The sequence below is a fragment of the Lampris incognitus genome, chromosome 6, assembly GCF_029633865.1.
Source record: "Lampris incognitus isolate fLamInc1 chromosome 6, fLamInc1.hap2, whole genome shotgun sequence".
Lineage (NCBI taxonomy): Eukaryota > Metazoa > Chordata > Actinopteri > Lampriformes > Lampridae > Lampris > Lampris incognitus.
Genome location: NC_079216.1, coordinates 21,992,660 through 22,020,228, shown reverse-complemented (window position 1 = coordinate 22,020,228; position 27,569 = coordinate 21,992,660). Strand labels below are relative to the sequence as shown.

The 27,569-nt window shown below is 45.9% G+C and overlaps 1 protein-coding gene across 1 annotated transcript in view; it reads right to left on the bottom strand.

Annotated features, from left to right (window-relative positions):
- Nucleotides 1-27,569, bottom strand: part of parvaa (parvin, alpha a) — a 90,802-nt gene that overhangs the window by 27,660 nt on the left and 35,573 nt on the right. Inside the window, exons 8-10 of the mRNA XM_056281402.1 lie at nt 2,791-2,810; nt 2,089-2,150; nt 488-556 (exon numbers count right to left, since the gene is read on the bottom strand). Of these exons, the coding sequence (XP_056137377.1) occupies nt 488-556; nt 2,089-2,150; nt 2,791-2,810 (151 nt within the window). The remainder of the gene's footprint in view (nt 1-487; nt 557-2,088; nt 2,151-2,790; nt 2,811-27,569) is intronic.

Sequence of the window (27,569 nt, the reverse complement as noted above, 5' to 3'; positions counted from 1 at the left end):
GAATGTTTCCTTTAAAACTGAATAATGACGGCAGTCAATAACCCACATCAATTTCACATGGCTGTAGGTACTATCATTGCTTCACCGCTTCAAAAGAGATCACTATACCATATCAAGGGGTATTCAGGAGGTAAGGGACAGGATTGAATCTACAGTGTTATTAGATAGATTTTCATGATGATTTAATACTGAATATGGGCAACATACTGTAAAGCTTAGGGTTGAATTCCCATCAGGGCCACTTAAATATGTAGTATTGCAAGCAGGCAGCATTATCTAAATGGCAAATAGCTGACTATATCATTATGAATAAGATCAAGGCACTGTTTTACAATACTGGCAGCACTATGAAGAACCTTTTAAACATGAATGTATATTGTGAACACTTTAAAATTTGCATTTACAAGTGTGTATATGTGTGTGTGTGTGTGTGTGTGTGTGTGTGTGTGTGTGTGTGTGTGTGTGTGTGTGTCTCTCCGTCCAATACCTGTGTGTCCAGTTCAGACACCTCTAGGTTTAGCTTGTTCAGATGTTTGTTCACAAATGTGATCAGTGTCTGAGAAAAGAAAGAAAACATTAAGAGATTCGGTTTCAAAGGTTGGAAGAGTGTCATACTCGACAGATGTACAACATTATTCACAAAGCATATAGTAGTATATCTACATACACAGATATACTCTACTATCATATGCATAACCGAGTATATTACACGGACACCATTAATCTCATTTCCAGGAATAATCTGTTCAAGGCAACACTTTGATTAAAGGGTTTACAAGGTTTGAAATAACCATCCATCCATTATCTGAACCGCTTATCCTGCTCTCAGGGTCACAGGGATGCTGGAGCCTATCCCAGCAATCATTTGGTGGCAGGCAGGGAGACACCCTGGACAGGCTGCCAGGCCATCACAGGGTGGGATAATTATGGAGAACTCAAAAATGAGTGGCTGGTTCATTTGACCACATCTAATTTCAGCCTTCAAGATCACCGTCACGACTGTCGGGGAGGATTCATAACTGAACAGTAAGTCAAGGCATGAATGGATACTTTTGTTTGCTGCAGTTACGTCATTAGAGCAGACAATCTCATTTTATAGTAGCCGAATGAATAATTAACCACATTTTTCTAAATCTCTGCTTGTCATCCTGTCTGAAAGTTAACCGTTAACCAGCTAACTGGGTCCATGTACGTAGTGGCAGACAGTAAACCACTGCCAACTATGCATCAGAATTGTAATCAGTTGTGACGTGGATGACTTCATCATTTTACATCTCAAATGAAGAATGGAAAAGACATGAATGGGGACAAGCAGCCAATGTTTTAAAAGGCATCATGACAAGATTTGTTTAAGGTTTAGAGGGAATCTTGCCAGGTCAAATTCAAAAAAAAAATCCAAGCTTATTGTTAATATGACAACTATCAAGGGAAGTCCTCGCTTCTTTCCAGTCATGCCTTTTCTATTTTTTATTTCTGATAAAATTTGAAAATGAATTTGTTCACTTGTTTCTGTTTAGACTGCTAACAGTGCCATAGCACATAGTGAACTTTGATAACAATTCTGTATTTACAATTTTGCATTTTCAGTTTGCAACAACATACAGATCCAACCCGAGTAATATATGTTTGATTGTTAAGGTCCCCCCTAAAATCACAGCATTTTATCATGCTTGTATTTTTCGATATCCTGTTCACTGTGTATGGTGAATTTTGCCATGCACAGTTTAAAAACAAAACAAAAAAAAAAACAAAAAAAAAGCAAAAACAAAACACCCCCCCCAAAAAAGCAAAAACAAATTCTTAGCGACTATGCTATTGTCATGTGTTAATACTTAGCTGAGTATACCATTTACACATGTTAATAAATCAAAAAGATTAAGCAAAAATAAGTGCTGTAATCATTTTATGCTTGCCCCAACAACCATTACACAACAAAGTTGTTTGTATGACTGTTAGTATGATGAAAGCAAGGCCTTTTGGTTTGTGGTTAGGTTGATCTTTTGCATGTGAACACTATGCATGTCACCTCCATGCACAGAGAGACAGAGGAACACACAAGAACACATCGCCGCCACACATGAAAAGCACCTTCTTGACGACGTTCAGCTTGTCTGGAGCATGGTCGAACAGGGTGTCGAAAGCATCGCGCTCTGGGGACACGAAACGACAAAGATTAGTAACCAAAACAGGCACAAAAAAAATTAACTTCAATCCTTTCAGAAAATGTCCCTGAAAAATGTGTACTTTATAGAAGAACTAGCAGAGGTACCCGGCGCTGCCTGAGGAAAATGTTCTCACTCAAACAACCAACAGGATCTGATCTTTACGATATAATTGATGATGAAATATAGGATGATTTATGATATGATATATGTGATAAACGAATGTCGAATAAAGGAATCTTATCAACGAAAATGATCAAATGTCATAATTTTCAATCCATTCATCAAGCTTCTTTGCCAATGTGTGTATTAATCGCTCAGTGCTCAAGCACCTCAGGGTAAACCACGTTGCGTGCCTTCAGGCTAGCACTGACAATGTTAGGTGTAGTGCCTCCCTTGACCAATGGAAGGATTTGCCGAAAGTTTCCACAAAGCATCGTTGGAATGTCTCTTTCGCAAATAAATCAAATTTTGTACTTGGTTTTTTAAATATTTTTCAAACTGTGCAATCCTTGAAAAGTGCTGATTCTAAAGATACCCTTCTTTTTGTTCTACAATGAGTATTTCTGGAGTTTTAAGTGAACATACAAACATACACTCTTGCGTTATATATATATAATAGACATACCGTGTCTCCCGGAGAAAGCCCTGAGAAAGAGGAGGATTGGAAAATAGAAAGACAAAAAAAAAAAAGAAAAAAAAAGAGGGAGAATGAATGAGTTAAATGTGTATGATAAAGGCCATTTGTGGTCACAGACAAGTTCACAGCCTAAAACAAGAAATCCCGAACCGAGAGGGATAACCAGAGAGGAATGCTCTCAGTTCGACTGAAGAGGATGTTGACAAGGTAGGTAGCGCTTCTCATGTGTTGTGTATCATCACGTCACTGGCAACGCATATCAGCATACCTCGGGTATTACTGGAATATCAGCATACCTCGGGTATTACTGGAATATTAACAATGGACATACTTGCAGAATTTTCACTGCGACGTGTACTATAAATACATTTCAATAATCTCAGCAACAGACAAACACTGCTGGGTATTAATACAATGAATGAAAACATGCCTGGGCGCTCCATGTGCAGGTTTTCTCAGAGAATGGTGTGTTTGTCATGCCTGTTAGGGCAATCTCCGCACAATGCAGAATATGATTGTTAGAGGGCCTGGCTGAGCTGGAGCGCAGGGAACGCTTTGGTGTGAATGTCCTCAAGGAAGACACATATCGCAATGGGCAAGCTAGTATGCATGCGCGTGCGCACACACACGCACGCACGCACGCACGCACGCGCACACGCGCGCGCACACACACACACACACAAAGCACTAATCCATAAACACACGCACGCAAGTCCACACTGATGGTCATGGTGTAATGTGTGATGGCAGAGTCCGGCAGGGCTGGGCAGTGGTCCTGGTGGTGGTAATAACCGTACTTCCACCTCCAGTGTGTGTTTGTGTCAGTTTGTGTGTGCCTGTAAGTATCTGTCTATGTTGTTAACAGTGGATCTATCTGCCGTGACAAAATATGAGCAAGTGTGTGTGTGTGTGTGTGTGTGTGTGTGTGTGTGTGTGTGTGTGTTGGCCTGTTGTTATCTCCTAACATTCTGCTGACAGCCTGCAGGACAGCATCAATGCAGGGAAGTGTGTGTGTGTGTGTGTGTGTGTGTGTGTGTGTGTGTGTGTGTGTGTGTGTGTGTGTGTTTGAAATGATCTAATGCCTCACCTCAGGGTGCTATCCCTACTTTCCAGATACATGGTTGGCTTTCCATTATTGTGTGTATTCTTTTTAATAATACAGTAAGAAAGACAACATATCTGTAGCAAAATGTGTTGTACAAGTTCAGCTTTCAGGAGCAAGATGTTGGATTTGAGATTAAGCTGCACTTACAGATTCAAGAACAATGAAGTCAAAGAGGAGCATTTGCTCCATCTAACACCAATACAATACTATATATATATATATATAGAGAGAGAGAGAGAGAGAGAGAGAGAGAGAGAGAGAGAGAGAGAGAGAGAGAGAGAGAGAGAGAGTAGTATATATTAGGGATGTCCCAATCTGATCTCAATGATCGGGATCAGGGACGATCCAGGCATTTTTTAAGAGATCGGATCGGATTGGATTCAGCGAATATAAGTGCGATCTTTTGTTTTGTTTTGCAACACCTCCGCTCAGTCTGTTGTAATGCAGCTGTCGTAAACGGGGAGCACAATTTGCGGCATGACCAGGATGCAGCTAAAATGTAAAGTGTGGCGTTGTTTTAAAACAGAAACTGAAAATACCCAACAGCAACTTGCAATGCAAGCCTTTTGCGGGGCGGTTTTTGTAGAGCTGCGCACAATACCACTAACTTGATTAGGCACCTAAAAAAACACGAAATGGAATTTAAGGAGTTCACTCAGCTAACCAAGGCGAAGTCTGCACCGAAGCAACTCACACTGGAGGGTACTTTTAAAAAGAGAGAGGAATTTCCTCCCGGCAGAGACAAGGCCAAAAAGCTAACTGAAAAAGTAGCTGAATTCATCGCTTTGGATGACCAGCCCATCGCTGTGGTAGGGGACACTGGTTTTCTCCGTCTTTTGCAGCTGTTGGTCCACGTTATGTCCTACCTGCCCTCCCGACACTACGTGTCATGCACTCATTTTGAGTGTTCTAGTTTTAGTACAATGCTGCACTAAGGAATTGATTGTTGTGACTGAATGTCAAACTTAAGCTACCATTTTGAAGTGGAATTGTGACTATTTGCACTAAGTGGAATAAGCTATATATTTTAGTTTGTTTACAATTACTTGGCTATTTTGTTAAAGAACAAATTAAAACCAATGCTGCACTACAAGTGGACTTGTGATAAGAGGCATATTTATACTGTTTATTTTGAAAATACATAAAAACCCATTAAGGAACAGCTTGGATGCAGGCATTTTCTTTCTTAATGCATTGCAGAGCTATTCAGTTGTCAAGCATATACATTGGATTGGTTATTCTCAGAAAATGTATTGGATCGGATCGGGATCAGCAGATGGCAATATTAAATGATCGGAATCGGATCGGGGCCCAAAAAACTTGATCAGGACATCCCTAATATATATATATATATATATATATATATCCACCCATTATCCAAGCCGCTTATCTCAACCCGGGTCGTGGAGATGCTGGAGTCTATCCCAGCAGTCATTGGGGAGACCTGTCCAGGGAGACACCCTGGACAGGTCGCCAGGCCATCACAGATATATGGGTCGGCCCCCCTTTAGTCGAGCGGTTAGAAATGTCGCCTTGTGGGGCAGTGCAGTACACCCCGGAACGAATCCCGCAGCGGGCGGGAAAAAAAATTACAAAAAAAAAAAAAATATATATATATATATATATATATATATATATAAAATCTAGAGAGTCAAATAAATTCTTTATGAGACAGTACAAGACTGTTTCATGCCATAAGCAATCATCTCCCATTAGTTACAACCAATTACCTAGGAAAATCTGTCGTCCCCTCCCTTCTGACCAAACTACCAGCAGACCTCCAGTTACTCTGCACCTTTGCGTGCTCATCGTGTCAGTGGAAAGCTAACGTGAAGCTAAACTGGCAACAATAAATTATACAAACACAAGTACAGAGAAGAAGAGCAGGCTACAGGACATTCGGAGATGAGCTGCATTTGTCTGCTTTGTGAAAACACCCGACATCGACTAACAAGGCCTACTGAACTAGGTGGAAAAAGGCAAACAGAACTGACCTGCCTCTTCGGATCACTGTTCCCTGGCTGCAGAGACCATTACAAAAGTACTGTGTTGCAGGAGTGTCACAAATCACACAGAATGGTGTGTGTCCACTGTTTATATCCTGCCAACCTTTTACCAACTAATACACATTTGTACAGTAAAACTGAAGGGCTCTCACTCTGTATGAGTCCCCCCCCCCTTCTCCCCCTCCCTCTGTCACTCTCCTGTTCTTCCACCTGGACAACTGAACGTGTGTGTGTGTGTGTGTGTGTGTCTCTCTCTCTCTCTCTCTAGCCTCTCTCGCTCCTTCTCTCTCTGTTTGTGTCTCGCTCCATCTCTCCCCCCTCTCTCCCCGCGTGTGTGTGTGCGTCTCTCAATTCAATTCAATATGTGCTTTATTGGCATGACATACGTGTACATATTGCCAAAGCATGTAAAACAACAACACAATACAACAATGATTATAATATCAAACAACAACAGTAGCAATAGGTGCCGTCACCCACTGTCTCTCAGGTTGTGGCAGGAAAATATAAATCTTGCTGCAATGCTCGCCGCTGGCCCCCCTCGCAGGACCACCCGCAGCTTACCTGCGTCGTCCATTTTCTGGCACTCTGGAATCACATGTTCCAGCTCCTGGACAAAAGCCCGTCGCCGTTTTTCAAATTTTTCACATTTAAGGAAGACGTGCACCTCTGTCTCCACCTCATCTGTCATGCACTGACCACATGTTCGATGCTCTTTTGGCAACCATGTCTTTTTATGTCTCCCCTTTTCAATGGCTAGACTGTGGTCACTGAGCCTGTATTTGGTGAAGATCTGTCGCTGCTTCCTGTCTCTGACAGTTAAGAGGTATTCTTCCAAATCATAGTTTGTTTTTAGGGCCCGAAAGACTTCTAGTTTGTTTTGAGTTTTGATTTCAGTGTTCCAATGTTTCAAATAATTTTTCTTGCTTTGTTTTATAGCCTTATTTATCCTCATGTTGGTTTGTTTTATAGCCTGATTTACCGTAATATTTGTTTGGAATGCAGTGCTGGCCTGAGGTTGGTTGGTCTTAGTATTTGTTAAAGTGAGTCTCAGAACCAGTTGCTTCAGGGGACTCTTTTCGGGGTTCAGTTCTTGGGTTTTCAGAGCTTTAAAGTGCAATGTATTTGTTAGGCTTGTATTTAAGTGCATCCAGAAATTTAGAGATCTTATTTGTACATTTATCAATAATGGAAATTAGCCTAATTCTGCCCTACATACGTTGTTTGGTGTTTTCCTTTGTATTTTCAGAACCATTCTACAGAATTCAGCATGTAGGGTTTCTGCTGGATGCTTGTCCCATCTAGTGTAGCTGGAAAGACTGAGTGGACCCCATACCTCAATTCCATATAGCGCAATGGGCAGAATTACACCATCAAACAATTTGCATCAGATGGAGATTGGTATATCAATATTAAATAATTTCTTTTTAATTGCATATAGAGCTCTGCGAGCTTTTTGTTTTAGGTTATTCACTGCCCTACTGAAACTCCCAGATGCTGTAATAATTAGACCAAGGTAGGTATACTGCATCGTATGCTCTAAGATGATGCTATCTAGAGTCAACTGGTATCTATTTTCCTAACATCTGGGCTTCTTCTGGAAGATCATTACTTTTGTCTTTTTTGGATTTATTGCCAGGGCCCAGTGCTGGCAATAGTCCTCAAGCAGGTCTAGTAGTTGTTGCAGTCCATCTGCGGTTGGTGACAACAAAAGTAGATCATCCGCATAAAGCAAAAAATTTTACTTCCATGTCATACAGGGGGAGACCTAGGGCTGCAGACTGTTCCAGGTGCACTGCCAGTTCATTAATATATATATCAAATAGTGTCGGGCTAAGTCCACAGCCCTGTCTCACCCCTCTATTCTGAGTGAAGAACTCAGTGTGTTTGTCTCCAATCTTAACTGCACATTTGTTGTCCGAATACATTGACTTTATTATGTCATACACTTTACCCCCTACACCACTTTGTAAAAGTTTATAGTATAGTCCTTCATGCCAAATAAGAGTCGAAAGTTTTTTTGAAGTCAATAAAACAAGCAAATATTTTTCCATTTTTGGTTTGATTCACATTTTCATTTAGGAGGGTGTGTAGGGTGTAAATATGGTCCGTAGTCTGGTGATTTAGGAGGAAGCCAATTTGACCTTTGCTCAGGACATTGTGTTCGTTAAGGAGGGTTAGAATTTGATTGTTCAAAATGCTGTTAAACACCTTCCCCAGACTACTGCTCACACAAATGCCTCTGAAATTATTAGGATCCAATTTGTCTCCATTTTTATAAATAGGAATTATAAGCCCTTTGCTCCAGATGTCAGGAAAATATTCCGAACTTAGAACGATGTTGAATAATTTGAGTACTGCCCTTTGCAGCTCAGGTGTGCTGTTTTTAAGCATCTCGCTTCTGATGCTGTCAAGGCCACAAGCTTTATTGGGTTTTAAGGATTTGAGCTTCTGTGCCAATTCTTCTTGTGTTATTGGAAAATCCAGTGGGTTTTGGTTGTCTTTTATAGTGCATTCGAGTAACTGTAATTTTTGTTTGATTAGATTGTAATTTTAGTGTTCTTGTTGGATTTCCGAATAGATATGTTCAAATTGATTTTTCCAAATTTCTCTATTTTGGATAGGCAGGTCTTGAGGTTTTGTAGAGCTCAAATTATTCCACATTTCCCAGAACTGGTTTTGATTCAGGGAATTTTCTATTTCCTGTAGGGTTCTATCTACATGGCTTTGTTTTTTCATTCTTAATGTGTGTTTATATAGTTTTAATTTTCCGCTATATTTCTTTCTTATATCCATATCTTGAGGTTGGTAGTGTTTCAGGTTTGACAATTTACGCAGTTCTTTTCTTATATTTTTACAATCGTTGTCAAACCATTTTTCATTTTTAGGTTGGTTTTTTTTGGTCCTTGGTAGGACCATGTTTGCTGCTGTCTGAAAGATATAATTGATTTCATTGACAGCTTGGTTGGTATTGTCCTTATTAGTTTCAAACGGTTTGTTAATGAAGTTAGTAATCATATTAAGTAATTTGGATGAATTTAGGATGTTGATACATTTTTCTGCACTGTCTGGAGCCCATCTGTAGGTCTTATTAATTTTGAACAGCTTGCTGGGCTCCTCTATAGGCATTTGAGTCAGGTTAATAGTTTTGAAGAAAATCATAATTTGGTTATGGTCAGAAAGAGGAGTTTGTTGTCTGACAGTGAATGCACTGAAGGAGGTGGGGTCCATGTCAGTTATTGCATAGTCAACTAGACTAGCTCCAAGACCTGAACAACAAAGAGTCTCCTCTGATCCTACCATTAAGTGTATACAGGCCAGAGGCGCGACAGAGGTGCACTAGCTCCTTACCAGCCTTGTTCACAGTACAGTCGAAGGAGCTCCTTTTAATGAGGGTTGTTGAGCGGTACAGGGAATGTTGACCAAACACATGTCTGTTACCCTGAGTGTCAATGGTATCATTTATTGAACTTGTTTTTGCATTAAAATCTCCGCAGAGCAGCACATTTCCCTGGGCCTGGAAAAGGCTTACCTCTTCATGGAGGTTACTCAGGAAATCCTCATCATAATATGGAGATTCAATTGGGGGTGGATATAGAGCACAGAGATGGATATCTTTGTTTGATATGCCAAATTTATTGCTGAGTTTTAGCCAGCAGTGGGATGTTCCAATTTTAATTTTTGAAATGTGGTTGGCTAAATATCTTCTGTACTAAATCAAAATACCTCCGGAGTCTCGTCCACGATGTACTGAGTTAAGTTTATTTGATGGAGTAATTATTTAATTGTAACCTGAGGGACAGTGGGTTGGTATGTCCTCACGACACCAGGTTTCAGTTAATATGACTATGTCGACATTATCGATGTTTTTTAAGAAGTCAGGGTCTCTACTCTTCATCCCAAAGGAAGATGAGAAGAGACCCTGGTTGTTCCAACAAGACACAGAAAAAGAACGCATGAAATGAAAACATACAATGAGTCTCTTTTGTGAATCAGAGGATTATTATGTTACAGTGGAAGAAGACATATATAAAATATCATGATAACTCTTAACAAATACACCTCACTATCGATATTGTGGGCATTATTATACACATCCAGAGCCAAATCAACACTCAGGATTCCCCCGTGTAAGTGGTTATCCCATCAAGACCTGATGAGACAAAGAGGTCGCCCTAGATGCTGTTAAAATGAGACTTCAGGTCTTAAAGGGTTAAAGGCAAACACCAGAGCAGCGAGAACAGTCAGGCAGCTCAAGCTCAGAAAGTTATATGACTCTGGTGTACTGCAGCCATCCAGAATCCCAGATGACATCCAGAGCCACATCATGATATTCACATAATATTAATAAATTGCCCTGGCCTAGTCTGTAGTGCACAGAATAGTGTGGGAATTATGTGGCTTGGACTGGCAGTCTATTCTGTTTGTGTGTGTGTGTGTGTGTGTGTGTGTGTGTGTGTGTGTGTGTGTGTGTGTGTGTGTGTGTGAACACGGCTGTGTATTTTACCCATGCAGCAGTCTGGAGCACAGGGTGTGGAGCATCTCCTTTATCTCTCCCAGCTCGGTCTTGGCTGGGGCAGTGGGTGTGGGGGGGAGGGGGCTGGGCTACTGCAGCAGCATAGCTTTGTGGCCTGTGCTGTGGGGGACTGGCTCTGTCAGGTGTTGTTGCCTGTTTGCTTTTTGGAGGGGTTGGGTGCAAAGCTTTCTTGGACCTGGGGAAAGCAGCACGTAGGTATGGGGGTGTGTAGGGCTTTCGGCCCAAAGGTGAGTATGGAGTATGGGGCTGGGGGGGGGGGGGTCCAGGTATTGCTGTGTGCTCTGGGGGGGAAAGGGGGGTATCTGGGGATGTGGGAGGGTTCTGGTCTGTAGTCTCCTACTGACGAAGGATAGGTGGGTGCGGTTGGGTTGTGGCCCAAAGCAGCATCTTTTAGGGTTCTTGCAAAAATCCGCACCCCCTCCTTGTGAAGGTGCAGTCCGTCGTAGAGGTCATGGAGGCTGATGGCTGGATGGTGAGCCAGGCGGACATTGGGAAGAGCTGCACAGCCTCTGCTGATGTCTGCCTTGATTCCATGGATTATATGGGGTGGGGTGTCACGCCATGGCAGCAGTGTTGACACGATGATCCGTGCCTCTGGGAATTCCCCACTTGCTCTCTCTGCCACTCTATGCACCGCCACAGCTGTGTCACTGCACACAGAGTGCAGGTCGTTGGTCCCGTTGTGGATGATGATGCACTGCGGGCTCCCAAAAGATTCCTTGTTCAGGAACTGTAGTGCATGGCCGGTAGTGCTGCATCGTTTTGCTGTCACGTGATATCCGAGGAACAGTTTCTGAGGGTCCATGAACTTCTGGTTTGAGTCCATGAGCAGGGCTACGTGTGGGCGCTGTTTGTTTGTCTTGGTGGGAGGAGATTGGTTGGGTTGTGTGCTTTGTGTGAGGATTGTCTGTCTGTCTGTGTGAGTGGTCTCTGTATCATGTTTGTTGGTTGTTCTAGTGTCAGGGGAGGTGTGATGATCTGTATGGGTGTTAGTGGCATTGTTTTGGGAGACGGAAGCCCTGGCCCTGATGTTCTCTTGGAGCTCTGACCTAAGATCCTCCATCTGTTTCATGAGGTTACTCTCTTTCAGTAGCGCCTCCTTCTCTAGTTGTGCTACTTGGGAATGTAGGTTTTGGTTTTCCACCAGTAGCTGCTTCACGGTCTCCTGTAGCTCCAAGACAGTCTGACATGATCACTTGCCAGAGGGTCAGCAGCCAACAGGTGCAACATCTCCCTGTTGGCCAGTATGAGGGGCACCTGCCCATGATTGGCCTGTGATTAGGTGCACCTGTGCTGGGGACTAGCACAGGTGCAGACATTCCTCGTCAAGTCTTGGAAAAGCTGAGCGTCGGTCTGCGGATGCCCATTTCTCCTGAACCCTCGCCCGCCTCCTCTGTGTGAGAGAGTGTTTCCCATGTTTGGTATTTTGTGTTAATTCGTATTTGCATTTTTGCCTGCCCTGTTTGGCAGTGGTTTTTGGTTATTGTAAGTTTTCCGGGGTCCAGTAAAACGACTTATTACTTGACAACTGCCTCTTCTCTGTGATTGGGTCCAAACGCACGGCGTTACAGCAAGACTCGACCATACATGGACCCAGCAGAATTAGAGCAGTTGTGCGTTACCGTTGCTGCCCGGGGTGCGGCTCTGGTTGAGGAGCGCAAAGAGCTCCAGTCACTGAAGGCGAACATCCACTCGATCTGCTGTGCTTTGAAAGAGATCCGCACCATGCTTCAGCTGCGGAAAGCGGATCACTCCCAGCTGCAACAGATCAAAGCGCAACAGCAGCAGATGATGGCCGCCGTCACCGGCCTCGCCATCACCACTCTCCATCGGCCGCTGCCTACCCAGACAGCGCCACCTGTGTCGGCGACGCCCACCCCGACCCGTTGGGCTTGGCTGTCCAGCGTCCCACAGCCTCGGCTGCCCAGCGTCCCCGAGCCATGGCTGCCCAGCATCCCCGAGCCGCCTACGAGTTCAGCTAGCCCCGCGGCTGCCACACCGCCTTCGAGTTCAGCTTGCCCCGCGACTACCATGCCGCCTCCGAGTCCAGCTTGCCCCGCGACTGCCATGCCGCCTCTGAGTCCAGCTTGCCCCGCGACTGCCACGCCGCCTCCGAGTCCAGCTTGCCCCGCGGCTGCCACGCCGCCTCCGAGTCCAGCTGGCCCCGCGGCTGCCACTCCGCCGCCTGTGAGCTCTTCGGTTTGCCCCGTGGCCGTCAGTTCTTCAGTTTGCCCCGCAGCCGTCCCACCGCCTCCAAAGCCTGGTTGCCCTCCCGATCGGCCCCAGCCCACGGGCCGCCCGCCGGAGAAGCTCTGCCTCCTGTGTCCTGGTCGCCCTTCCGATCGGCCCCAGTCCTCGGGTTGCCCGCCGGAGAAGCTCTGCCTCCTACGTCGTGGTCACCCGCCCGATCGGCCCTAGCCCTCGGGCCGCCCGCCTGAGATCCTTGACCCCATTCGTCCTCCCCCTGGGCCCCTCTGTCCGTCCTGCTGGGTCCTTCTGGTTTTGGGACGTCTGGAATCCGTCCCTGGGAGGGGGGCACTGACACGATCACTGGCCAGAGGGTCAGCAGCCAACAGGTGTGACATCTCCCTGTTGGCCAGTATGAGTGGCACCTGACCTTGATTGGCCTGTGATTAGGTGCACCTGTGCTGGGGACTATTTGACCGGGTGCTTTGCAGACATTCCTCGTCGGGTCTTGGAAAAGCTGAGCGTTGGTTTGCAGATGCCCGTGTCTCCTGAACCCTCGCCTGCCTCCTCTGTGTGAGAGTGTTTCCCGTGTTTGGCATTTTGTGTTAATTCGTATTTGCATTTTTGCCTGCCCTGTTTGGCAGTGGTTTTTGGTTATTGTATGTTTTCCGGGGGCCAGTAAAGTGACTTATTACTTGACAACTGCCTCTTCTCTGCGATTGGGTCCAAACACACGGCGTTTCACAGTCAGTCTGTTCTCTGTTCTCAGCTGTTCCACCTCCTCCCTTAGCTGCTGGATGGAGCTGGTGGTGGTGTCAGAAAGCCTGGCCTGGGTGAACTCCCTAAACTCGACCAAGTCCAGTTCCAGCAGAGCCAGACTCTCCCTCAGCTGCCTGTCAGTGGCAGAGAAAGAGTGAGAAGGGGGAGGGGCTGCTGCTTGTTTTGGGGGCTCATTGTCAGAAGGGGGAAGGGGAGGGGCTGCTGCGTGTTGTGGGGGCTCTGTAGGTAGCTGTTCCTCAGCCGTGTCGCTGTCTCTGTGGTTGTCTACCTCTGCCTTAAGCAGAGGGAAAATCTCTTCAAAAGAGTTCAGGCTCTCATTTCCCTGCAGCAGTATAGTTCCTTTGGTGTAGTATGTGATGGTCAGTATCGTGTGTGTGTCTCTCTCTAGCCTCTCTCGCCCCTTCTCCCTCTGTATGTGTCTCGCTCCATCTCTCCCCCTTCTCTCCCCGTGTGTGTGTGTGTGTGTGTGTGTGTGTGTGTGTGTGTGTGTGTGTGTGTGTGTGTGTGTGTCTCCTTTTTTGTCTCTCTCCTGGGGAAACAAGAATATGAAGCTGCACTTATGGACTTTGTGGTGATCAGGCGTTGTTCGCAGCCTACTATATTATTCTAGTTCTATGGTTATGGACTTAACCACAGTTGTTCTGGGCTTTACTACATTAATGGACTCTGGGCTGATGGGCTGTCTGCAGCCTGGGCTACTACAGCGACAATCGAATCGAAAACCATTCATGAAAATAATTATACACTGCTTGCGATTTTGCCATATGCATCAATAGTTAAGGTTGTCATGGCAATGCTAATAAATTTCTGCAGCCTACTGGTACAGCATGCAGTACAGGATCATATTTTTTCATATCTTGTTTTTTAATATCTAAAAGTAGCCTATTTAATAGTAGCCCGATGTTGGTTTGGTTATGGAATGGGGCATTTTTCTAATCTGGCTCTTTTCTTTCTTTTCAAAATATTTTTACCAAAAGTGAACAGGGCTGGGCACATATATATACCACAAAGCTACACAACAATGTACAGAACAAGCAAAAACAAACAAAACCCTGTGGCAGTGGTAACAGTGATATAGTGAAACAGCCCTTCCCTCCCACCCCCATCACCCCACCCCCTGATTATCTGGAATAATTCTAAGGCACAATGTCTAGGAGAAAAGAAGAAAATAATATACCTATTTCCATGGAGTCAGGTATTGTATTTCATGTCAGGGGCCGAGTTAAAACAAATATTGTGCTTATATTTTTTGGGTGTTACAAAAGTATGTTAAAAAGGTTTCCAGGTTTTATAAAAAAAAATTCTCTGAACCACTGACTGAGAATCACAGCATCTCTAAATTGAGACAGGACATTACGACTCGAAGCCACTGACTAAGCGTGGGCGGGGCAGCGTCCTTCCATTTGACCAAAATTGTGCGTCTGGCCAAGAGCAAAGCAAAGGCCACAGATGTCAGATGAGAGTAACCTCCATCAGTAATGCCAAACAGAGCAATAAGAGGGTCTGGGTCTAAGTTTTGTTTTAAAATTTTAGATAGGGTACGAAATATATCTTTCCAGAAGTGAGGGCACAGCCAGTACTTATGGATCAAGGTAGCATCACTGTTTTTGCATTTGTCGCAAGTGGGGGTGATATCAGGGTAGATGCTAAATAATTTAACCTTGGACATGTGGGCCCTTATGGACCACCTTAAATTGCACTAGGCAGTGTCTTGCACAGAATGAAGATTTGTGTATTGATGTGAGGATGGAATCCCATTGGTCATCAGATATATGTCCCACATTGTGTTCCCAAGTCGTTTTAATCCTGTCCAGAGGTGGACATGTCAGCATGGAGCTGTTTCTATATGCTGACAATGCACCCCTAGATAGTGGGTTAAAGGAAAGAAAAGTGTCAGCCGGGTTAGTGTCAGGTTCTGCAGGGAAGTAAGGTAAGATGGAGCGCATATAATGTCTGACCTGTAAATATCGAAAGAAATGTGTTTTGGGTAAGTTGTATTTCTCAGACAGTTGACTGAAAGAGATAAAACAGCTATCTTTGAACATGTCTTTAAACCATCTGATGCCTTTCCTGTGCCAGTCCTGGAAAGTTGAGTCATGTCAAGATGGAATGACAAGATGATTAGAAGCAACAGGGCTCAGGCGAGAAAAATATCTGTAGCCAAAGGACTTCCTGAACTGGGTCCACACTTTAAGGGCATGACTGGGTTGTCTATTGATTTTGTTAGGGGGTAGTTGAGCGGTGAGCCAAGGAGTGCTGGAAGCGAAATATATGGGCATGATCCTAACTCCAGAAATGTCCAATCTGGGCTGTTATAAATATTTTTAAATCATAATTATAAATATCGAGAGGTGACTAGATTTTTTGGTCTTGAAGGGAGCGATTTCATCTAAGATGGAGGAACACCTGTTATTAAGATTATTCAACAGTTCACTTGCAGTATGAGGCGAGCCAGAAAAACTAGTGGGGATGTTGAAGGCAGTATTGAATTTAGCAGCAGAGGATGAATTAAAAGTTCTAGATCTAGTTTTAGGGACAGGGATACAGGTAACACAAGGTAACACCATGTTAAACATCTACACATTTGACATCAGGAATCTTCATAACTTATGATAAAATTAGATCAAAAGTGTGACCTTTTGTGTGAGCAAGTACAATCAGATAAGTGATAAGTTAAAAGACTATAAGGTTTAAAAATTCCAGGTCTAGAGGGTCGTCAGGGAAGCAGATATGGATGTTCAAGTCTCAAAGGATCAGAAACTTATCAAATCTAGGCAGAGTTCAGGATAGAAATTAAGCAAATTCACTGATAAAACCGTGATCACATCTAGGTGGTCTATAATTTCCTTTAATCAGGAAAGGGCTTCAAAAGAGCTAAACAGTCCCGAGATCAATGCTGGAGCATTTGTATATATCTTTATAGAAAACAGCAACCCCGCCATTCCTGCCTGTTAGTCTGGGCTGGTTTAAAATAAAAAACAATAACCAGGTGGGCTAGCTTCGACTAGGGGAATATAATTGTAACCCATTCTTCACTGGCGGGCAACGCCAAGCACATTTGAACAAGACAACATCCTAATGCTACCAGTTACTAAAGTGTTACAAGCAAATCCAATGGCGCAACAGGATCCTGAGTTCTCAGCGGTGGAATGTTGAGCTGGCCGAACCTCCTGTGCACTAGTAGGCTAGTGCCACTAATGACAATAATAGTGATAAATGATAATAGAAATAATTAACCAGGATATTTATCAGTGTAGTAGCGCGGTGCCTCCACTGAGAAAATACTACACTTACCTAAGGCTAGTGAATGGTGTATCTTCCCAGAATTTAAACAAACCTGTGGTTAAGGCAGATCGTGTGACCCTGCTGTGTACTGAAGTACCGTACACGCTTATTACCAGCACTCCAAAGTAAATGAGCTGCCAATACACCCGAAATATAATTAATAATAATAGGATTTATTGGATAATAATGAGAGAGAGAGAGAGAGAGAGAGAGAGAGAGAGAGAGAGAGAGAGAGAGAGAGAGAGAGAGAGAGAGAGAGAGTGTGTGAGAAAGAGAGGGAGAGAGAGAGAAAAAAACAGAGAGTACCACATGAGTGTGGTACTGTTGATCAACTAAACATTAATTAAAATTTCACAGGGTGTGACAACCGTTCACAATACACAGAAAGAAAGTATCAAAAGAATACAAAATACCCAGCGCTTTCTGTTGGGGCCCGTTGGTGCACATTAAACCAGTTCTCTGAGCGCAGGGCAAGGCAGACACCCTACGATGCCCAGGCGACGAGACAAAAGTGCGTGGGTGTGTGTGTATAAGTGTTCTGCCCAAGTTACTCACGACCCAACGCTCCCACGACCGGGAGGCTGTGTGTAGCTCAGAGGATGGTCGGCGCTGTGCTTGCCGTCGGCTCCCCGGCAGGGCCTCCGATGGTCGGCGCAGTGCTTGCTGTCGGCTCCCCGGCAGGGCCTTCAATGGTCGGCGCTGTGCTTGCCGTCGGCTCTCCGGCAGGGCCTCCGATGGTCGGCGCTGTGCTTGCCATCGGCTCCCCGGCAGGGCCTTCGTCCGCAAGATGGCCACAGATCGCAACGTTCTGAAAACCCCGGCGAAGACAATGGTCCTCCGGTGGGAAACGAAGCAATCCGACCCGAAACAAACCCCACCAGCAAGCACCCGACCGTGGGCCAATCGCAACCCTCGGGTCCTCAAATGCGGCCAGTACACGGCTGTGTACAAAGTCTCCGCGAAACGAGCACTCAAACGGGGCCGCAGAGAGAGAGATAAAAAAATGTGACCTCTCTCCTTGGAGTCCGGCTCCGTCCCCCAGTTCCCTCCTTTTTGCGAGGAGATCGACCGTTGCGACCCCGCGATTTCGCGGGCAGAACACTCCACATCATATCATTGGCCGATAACAAAAATTCAAATAACAAATACATCCCATTGGTCCACATGTTTGGAAACCACACCCACACAGGAAATGTTTAAGACACAAAGCATGCTGGTAAATGAAGTACCAAAGATTTTTTTTTAGATTTTAACGGTCCTTACACTCTCCCCCATTAAGAGAAGAGAGAACCCAATAAACAAACAAAAAAAAAACTCACCCACCAAATAAATAACATGTCCTGCCCATACCAGGTCACATACTAAGGTGAAGAAGGAAGAAAGGAAAAGAACATAAAGAAATTGCCAAAACAACAAACATAGTCTAGCACTCAGAAACTAGCTATGGGTGCAATGGCAGGAGTGCATGGCATAAGCACAGGTGTGGGTGCGCATGTGTTGCAACAGGAATGTGGGCTACACCACCAGGCATGAAGCTACACTGGCGCTATGTGTGATGCGACTACATGGTTCGTACCCTGGATTCCTAACCCTCCATACACTAACCTATCAGTAGGTTTCCTTGTCCTTTGAGACCTTCGTACTGCAGGTAAGGACTACGAAGAAACTACATCAGAGGCATTTGGAAGGGGAGTGTCAGAACTATAGTGCTGGTTAACATGTTCTTCAACCTCCACTATACCGTGTGAGCTGACAGTAGGTTCCATCTCTGCGGGAACACTAACCCTCTTACTAGGTGAATGCACTGGACTAGAACCTCTACCCTCAATGGAGACACAAGGCGCTGCGGAGTCTAACTCCATCACAGGCTGCACATCCTGGATGTTTACACACAGAGGAGCGTTTTGCACTGCATCCTCAGCATAACAGCCACACTCAGACTCGGAATCACTATTTGAGAAAATGAACCGTTCCTGAGTCACAGCAGTCGGAACTTCAGGTCCAACGACCCTACGCTTATCCTTAGCTCTTCTACGCCTGACAGCTCTAGGGCTGGGAGCAGGAGTGGTGTCAGCCACAGAACCCAACCTTACCTCCTGTCCCAAAGGCAAGATGTGGTTACGGTGCATCACTTTCACTGGCCCATCATCCACAGGTTTAAGGCGGTACACAGGAAGATCAGCCAGTCGCCCATCCACCACATAAGGACAGGAGCTCCACCGGTCTGCAAGCTTATGCTTCCCTTTCAACCCTAGATTCCGAATCAAAACCCGATCCCCAGGACTCAGACTATGATAACGGATTTTCTGGTCATAATGCTCCTTGTTGCTCTGGTTCATCCTATCCGCGGAAGCTTGCGCTAGCTGATAAGCAGTTTGCAACTCCTCTTTCATCTTTGCCACATATTTCATATGTGACGCAGATGACCTGTCATCAGACGAAACACCAAAACAAACGTCTATAGGGAGCCGAGCTTCCCGAAAAAAAATATAGAAATAGGGTGAGTACCCAGTAGCCTCATTAGGTGTGCAATTATATGCATGCACCAGGTGTGCAATGTGCTGGCTCCATTTAGACTTCTCATGAGACTCCAGAGTACCTAGCATATCCAACAGGGTCCTATTGAATCTCTCAGGTTGAGGATCACCCTGTGGGTGGTAAGGAGACGTCCTGGACTTCTTTACACCCAACATGGACAACATCTCAGTCAATAGCCGACTTTCAAAATCTCTCCCCTGGTCAGAATGTACACGCGTAGGCAAGCCATAATGGATAAAATACCTCTCCCACAGAGTCTTTGCCACTGTGACAGCTGTCCGGTCCTTGGTGGGAAAAGCTTGGGCATAGCGTGTGAAATGATCAGTGACCACTAGCACATTGCCGACATTCCGAGAGTCAGGCTCAATCGAAAGAAAGTCAACGCAAACTAGATCCATGGGCCCAGAACTCTGGATGTGGGAGAGAGGAGCAGCTCTTTGAGGAAGAGTCTTCCGCTTGATGCAGCGTTCACAAGACTTGCAATACCGTTCAACATCAAATTTCATGCGAGGCCAATGAAACCTGTCCCTCACCAAGCTGTATGACTTGTCAAACCCCAGGTGACCAATGTCATCATGTAGCATCTTACAGACAAGACTGTGAAAACGCTTTGGCAGGAGCAGCTGCTTAACATGCTGGTCCCCCTTTTTAACTGTCCTATACAGCAATCCTCCCTCAATAGAAAACTTGTCCCAATCCCTTTTCAAGAGCCTAAAATCTGGGTGCCTAGTCTGGATACTACCAGCAGGTTTCTTCAGGCTAATGGCATGCCACACCTCTCCTATGAAAGGATCTGTCTTCTGAGCATCCTGAAGCTCAGCAGAACTGAGAGAGGGCATCTGATCAGTCACTACCATAGCAACATTACAGAACACTTCCGGAATAGCTGACTCATGATTACCAATCTGCTTGACAACACAGGGGAACGAGGAACAACCTGATCGCTGTAAGCACACCACCTGACAAATGGCTCGGACCCCAGGCGCTGGAATTTCTTGCCACTCATCATCAGGGGACAGACTGATGTGAGGGCGTCTCGACAGCGCGTCTGCATCAACGTTTCGCCGCCCCGGCCTATACTTCACGCTGAAGCTGTAGGTGGACAAGGCTGACAACCAACGGTGACCAGTGGCATCCAGCTTAGCTGACGTAGTTATATAAGTCAGCGGGTTATTGTCAGTCCTGACCTCCAAAGTGGCCCCATAAAGATAGTCATGCAGCCAGTCAACAATAGCCCACTTCAACGCTAAAAACTCCAGCTTATGAGCTGGATAATTCTTTTCCGAAGGGGAAAGACTATGGCTGATGAAAGCTACTGGGCGCAAACCGTCAACATGCTCCTGATACAGTACACCACCTAAACCATCCAAGCTCGCATCAACATGCAACACATATGGCTTTTGGGGGTCTGCAAAAGCCAGCACCGGAGCCTGAGTAAGCCTCATCTTCAACTCCTGAAAAGCAGACTCACACAGGTTGCTCCATCTGGGGCCAAATGGCTCAGAGGGCCGAAAAGAAGGTTTGGAGTCCGGGGTCTGGGAACTCACTGGTTTCTTCTTGACACGTGATGGGCAGCCTTGCAGCAACTCATTCAAGGGTCGACACAGTGTGGAGAAACCCTTCACAAAGCGACGGTAATAACCGCAAAAACCCAGAAATGACCGCAGCTCAGTCACCGTCTGAGGTCGAGACCAAGAAACAACAGCAGCTATCTTGGAAGGGTCAGTGGCTTTACCGTCTTGTGAGACTATGTGCCCAACATAGTTCACCGATGTCCTGCCAAACTGACATTTGTCCAGAGATAGTTTCAGACCCTCATCTCTCAACCTGTCCAGAACCTTAAGGAGCCGTTCCTCATGTTGCTCTAATGTGTGTCCGAACACAATCAAGTCATCTAGGTACACCAGAACTTCCAGGAAATTCATGTCCCCGACAGTCCGCTCAATGACTCTCTGAAATGTGGCAGGGGCACCACAGATTCCCTGAGGCATCCTCTCAAACTGATAGAACCCCAAAGGACAGATGAAGGTGGTTTTCTCCTTATCAGCCTCACTCATGGGAATCTGGTAGTAACCAGATCTTAAGTCCAAAACAGAGAACCACTTGCGGCCAGAGAGGCAATGGAGGGCGTCCTCAATTCTGGGAACCGTGTATTGGTCAGGGATGGTCCGCTTGTTAAGCATTCTGTAGTCCACACACAGCCTGACCTTTCCAGACTTCTTGCGCACAACTACAATAGGCGAGGCGTACGGACTCCTGGATTCTGAGATGATGCCGTTCTCTTGAAGCTCTTGCAAATGCTTTCGCACATCCTCTAAATCCGCGGGGGCCAAGCGGCGAGACCTCTCTTGAAAAGGCCGTGCATCATTTAACCTAATATCATGCATGGTGCTTTTGGAACAGCCCACTTCCCACTCATGACAGGAAAACACATCTTTTCTTTGCATCATCTTCTCACAGAGGCACAGCCTGGCCTCCTCTGGCATAGAAGAAGTGCCAAAGTCAAAGGAAGAAGGGCTGAGCCCACTGACATCCTCAGAGCGGCTAGTGGACGGAACCTGCGGCACTACTTCAACTGGAAAGAGGTGAGCGAGGGGACTTCCTCTCTTCACCACTAATTCCCTAGAGGAAACATTCCTTACAGTTACTGTAATATGCCGACTAGACACAACAGAGATAGGATGAACTTCAGGCCTCACTTGTAGCTCAGGGACAGACGATTCATCACTGGTAACAGCCTGGTCTACAAGTACAGAACACTCACTAAAGGTACCAGGTAATTTAGTCACGCCGGAAAGCTGCAACACCTGGCCCGGCTGCAGGACAACAGGTTTATGCTTTGTAAACCACACAGTGCCATGCTTGTCCACACAATCTTGCATGATACCAGTGTGTTGGAGGGACTCAAAAGCCTTTTTAATGACCGGGTGTATTCTCAGAGTGCTGAGAAACCGGTCTCCTGCCTGTTCCCTACAAGAAGCAAACAACTTTCTCACTACCTGAGTGTTTGTGCCAACCAAAATAGCTATCCCCTGTTTGGTCTGAGGGTCAGGACACAAAAGAGCTAGGGTGTCTACCACCTGAGGCACTCCAGTAACAGCCCCAGTAAACTCAAGCCTGAGAGACAAGTAGCCATCATATGGGTATTTGTGAGAGCTCAAACCCCATATTTCAAGATTTTCCACTGGCTGCAGAGGCAAATGTTTCAAATGCGCATCATAAAAGCTGCGATACAAGATAGTGACCTGGGAACCACTATCAAGAAGAGCTTTGGCATAAATCCCCTCTATCTGCACAGGCACCTCGGTAGAGGGCCCCACTAAGCCAGCCGGCAGGGGTGACTGGCTGACCTTAATTTGAGGTAAGCATTGGGTGGAACGGATTTTGTGTGATGGAGCTCGACGCCGTTCCGTCACTGAGTTCTGCTGAAGTTTCCCTGTGGCAGTGACCCTTTTGATCAGCTTCTGATTCACCAGTATGAGGTTCTCAGAATGCATACACTCTCACTTGGTGTGACCATCCTCCCCACACTTATAGAAAAAGATGCCAAGCAAAGAAGATAAAGCAGCAGACGTGGGAAAGGTCGAGGAAACAACCCTCGGGGAAACAGTGGTCTTTAAGCTCTGGCCCAGTGTAGTCTGCGGTGCTGGCATTTCAGGAGTCAGGATAGCAGCACTCAAAACTCTACTTACTAAAGCTGTCAGTTCCTTGACTTCATTCCTTAAACTATCCACCTCAGATGGCACTGGATTCACAGCCACCTGGGGGACAGCAGCAGCAGCAGTCACACGTGCACGAGGAACCGCTGCGGCAGCAACAGAAAGCTTAGTGTTTTCTCTCACACTTACCCAATGCTCCTCTTCTCGGATTTCCCGCATCAGCTGAGAGAAAGTAGGTGGATCTTGCCAAGTATGCATCATTCGCACACGTAAAGCCACCAAGTCAATGGTAAGGGCACCCTTAAAGAGCTGCTCCATGCGTGCATGATTCAAGTCAGCAGGACCAATCCCTCCTCTCACAAGAACACGGTGGAGGAGTTTCTCCAAGCGATAGAGGTAAGCAGACAGTCTCTCTCCATCTTCCTGGAATGTATGGCGAAACGATGCCATAAGATCTGCCCCACTCTCAGTGGACCCATACACAGTGTCAAGAGCAGTTAAATACTCAGTAGCCGTGGAAGAGGGATTACTGACCTTCAAGAACCTCACGATGTCCGCAGCAGGCCCACGCAAGCTTTCAACAATGCGTTGCCTCTTTGCAGCATCTGCACACTGCCATTCAGTGATCATCTGAGTAGCCTGTTCCATCCAGGAATCATATTCCTCCTCACCAGGGGGAACAGGTTGCAAACCTGAAAACAACCTCAGCTTCCTATAACTAGGTGCATCAGATGGGGCCTGATTACAGCGGCCCACCAGCTTGCTTATGGCATTGACTAAATCCGTGCTGACATCAGGTGTAGGATGCTGGGTGCCCATGACAACAGCCTTAACATCACCCATTGACTTACCCTCCTGCTGTAACAATGCCAACAGCTTGGCCTCAAATGCATCCCCTTCAGGGACAGGGTTAGCATACAGCAAACTACTCAGAGCATGAACAGACCAGGGACCCGCTTCACCTACAATTCCCATCTCAGGGGGTAAAGAAACGGGTTCTAAAGCAGCAGAAGTCTCCACTAGAATGAACATGTGCCTACCAGTCTTGTCACTACGGCAACCACGTATCCGAGTGCGACCCAAAACTTTGACTGTATCAAGTACACGGCTCACAATATCATTTCCGACATTCAGTGGCACTTTGCTAAGCAAAATAGCATGAGACACATCCAAATTCTCCTCACGGCTCCACTCGACAGCCTGACTGAGCTCCATGCTAACTGTATTAAATCACAACAACAAACAACAATAAACAGTAAACTACCTACTAAAGTTAATAAAACAGGAGAATCCCAGCGGTGCCTCCAAAATGTAACCCCTTCTTCACTGGCGGGCAACGCCAAGCACATTTGAACAAGACAACATCCTAATGCTACCAGTTACTAAAGTGTTACAAGCAAATCCAATGGCGCAACAGGATCCTGAGTTCTCAGCGGTGGAATGTTGAGCTGGCCGAACCTCCTGTGCACTAGTAGGCTAGTGCCACTAATGACAATAATAGTGATAAATGATAATAGAAATAATTAACCAGGATATTTATCAGTGTAGTAGCGCGGTGCCTCCCCTGAGAAAATACTACACTTACCTAAGGCTAGTGAATGGTGTATCTTCCCAGAATTTAAACAAACCTGTGGTTAAGGCAGATCGTGTGACCCTGCTGTGTACTGAAGTACCGTACACGCTTATTACCAGCACTCCAAAGTAAATGAGCTGCCAATACACCCGAAATATAATTAATAATAATAGGATTTATTGGATAATAATGAGAGAGAGAGAGAGAGAGAGAGAGAGAGAGAGAGAGAGAGAGAGAGAGAGAGAGAGAGAGAGAGAGAGAGAGAGAGAGAGAGAAAGAGAGGGAGAGAGAGAGAAAAAAAACAGAGAGTACCACACGAGTGCGTGGGTGTATGTGTATAAGTGCTCTGCCCAAGTTACTCACGACCCAACGCTCCCACGACCAGGAGGCTGTGTGTAGCTCAGAGGATGGTCGGCGCTGTGCTTGCTGTCGGCTCCCCGGCAGGGCCTCCGATGGTCTGCGCAGTGCTTGCCGTTGGCTCCCCGGCAGGGCCTTCAATGGTCGGCGCTGTGCTTGCCGTCGGCTCTCCGGCAGGGCCTCCGATGGTCGGCGCTGTGCTTGCTGTCGGCTCCCCGGCAGGGCCTTCGTCGGCAAGATGGCCACAGGTCACAACGTTCCGAAAACCCCGGCAAAGACAATGGTCCTCCGGTGGGAAACGAAGCAATCCGACCCGAAACAAACCCCACCAGCAAGCACCCGACCGTGGGCCAATCGCAACCCTCGGGTCCTCAAATGCGGCCAGTACACGGCTGTGTACAAAGTCTCCGCGAAACGAGCACTCAAACGGGGCCGCAGAGAGAGAGATAAAAAAATGTGACTTCTCTCCTTGGAGTCCGGCTCCGTCCCCCAGCTCCCTCCTTTTCGCGAGGAGATCGACCGTTGCGATTTCCGCGATTTCGCGGGCAGAACACTCCACATCATATCATTGGCCGATAACAAAAATTCAAATAACAAATACATCCCATTGGTCCACATGTTTGGAAACCACACCCACACAGGAAATGTTTAAAACACAAAGCATGCTGGTAAATGAAGTACCAAAGATTTTTTTTAGATTTCAATGGTCCTTACATAATCATTTGGTGTAAGCCAAGATTCTGAGATCATGAAGAGATCTAGATCGTTTGAAAGAATAAATTCATTACATAAAAAAAGACTTATTTACAAGTGATCTCACATTAAGAAGAGCCGACCGCAGTTTCTTAGGCAGAATTGACAAAGGAAAGCGAGAAATTGTGATTAACCTGTATGTGACAACAGCTGCTGCTACCCCTTTTGCAGAGTGGATTTTCTCCTACTACAAATAGTCATTATCTTGTACACTTGAAAATCATCTGAACACTGTTGAGGAGGGGTTGTGCTGGATAGTCAGCATGGGCAGGTATTGTTTGTAAAAGAAACAAAATTTTCTATACGCAAATTTGTGTATTTTTTGTTAGGGTGTAGACTATCTTTTATACAAGTCTCTCCAACTCCAAAATACATCGAACTGGTCAATAAAGCTGAAACTAGTGGCAGAACACAGCACCTGAAGCCATTGATTAAAACCAAAAAGCTGTAAAACCTTCAAAGCCTTTTCTAAAAGTTGGAATGGGTCCAGATATTTAAGTCATCTGCCATCTTATGCTTGAAGAGCCACCAAGCAAGGATCAAGTGTCTGGTGGGAGCAGGAGCAGCAAAATGCACAGGTGTCCAACCTAGTGAGATGCAGGAGGTGTCAGACCTGGAGTTCCCCACAGAGCCCGGAACCTCCAATTATTGCAAACTGATACTTCTAACATCAAGCCTAACAGGAGGCAGATCAAATGGCCAACAGCTAACATGACTTTACTGTGGAAGCAGTTTGATGAAGATGTCAACTAAATTCTGGAGCCAACAGCGAAGGGAGAGGCCAATAGGAAGCTACAAGCCATGACAACAATCATTGTTAGCATTGCAACTGAACAGTTCAGAGAAGAGGAGGAGAAAGGCTCCAAAACACTTTACTCAAAGAACCAAAGAGCGGTCAGAATTCACAACATCAGGCAGGAGATGAAAGCGCTGAAGTCCCAGTACAAGGAGGCAGGAGAAGAGGGACGCATTGGCTTGGCCCAGCTGATGTATATCTTAGGAAAGAAGATCAAGGTCCTCCACCGGGTAGAGTGGCATTGGAAGCGGTGTCGGGAAAGGGCCCAAAAACGTGCTGCCTTTATCACCAACCTCTTCAAGTTCACCAAGGAGTTGCTGGGTCAAAAGCACAGTGAGAAACTGGCCTGCTCGCAGAAAGATATAGACCAACATCTGAAGCAGATATACAGCTACCCTGAAAGAGAGCAGGAGCTGGGACAGAACAACATCCTAATAGACCCTCCTGAACCGGCTGTGCAGTTCGACATGTCAGAGCTGCAGCTAAAGGAAGTCAGAGACTGCTCCAGAACCAAGCAGCACCTCATACAAAGTGTACAAGAATTGTCCCAAACTCCTGCTGCATCTGTGGAAGTTCCTACAAGTCACCTGGAGAAGGGGGAAGATCCCAGAGCAGTGGAGAGAGGGCTGAAGGGGTATGGATCCCGCAGGAGGAAAACTCCACCCAGACAGACCAGTTCTACATCATCTGCCTGCTGTGTGTCGAGGTGAAGATTTTCTTCAGTGCCATTTCCAATAAACTGGGCACCTACCTGGCCAAGAACACCTACATCGACACATCAGTCCAAAAGGGTAGCATTTCAGGAATGCCATGCTGTCTAGAGCACACCAGTGTGATGACACAGTTCCATTAGGGAGGCTAGAGTGAACAAAGGCAACCTTTCAGTGTTGTGGCTCGACCTGGCAAATGCATATGGTTCCATTCCACACAAGCTGGTGCAGCTCACACTGACCAAACATCACGTCCCCAGCAGAATCAGAGACCTCATCGCTGATTACTACAGCAACTTCAGGATGAGGGTTTCTTCAGGAGCAATTTCATCAAGCTGGCATAAGGTGGAGATCGGCATCATCACAGGGTGCACTACTTCTGTGACACTGTTCTCCCTTGCCATGAACATACTCACTAAATCTGATGAACCAGAGGGCAGAGGGCCCAGAATGAATTCTATTCAATGGCAACCACCCTTCA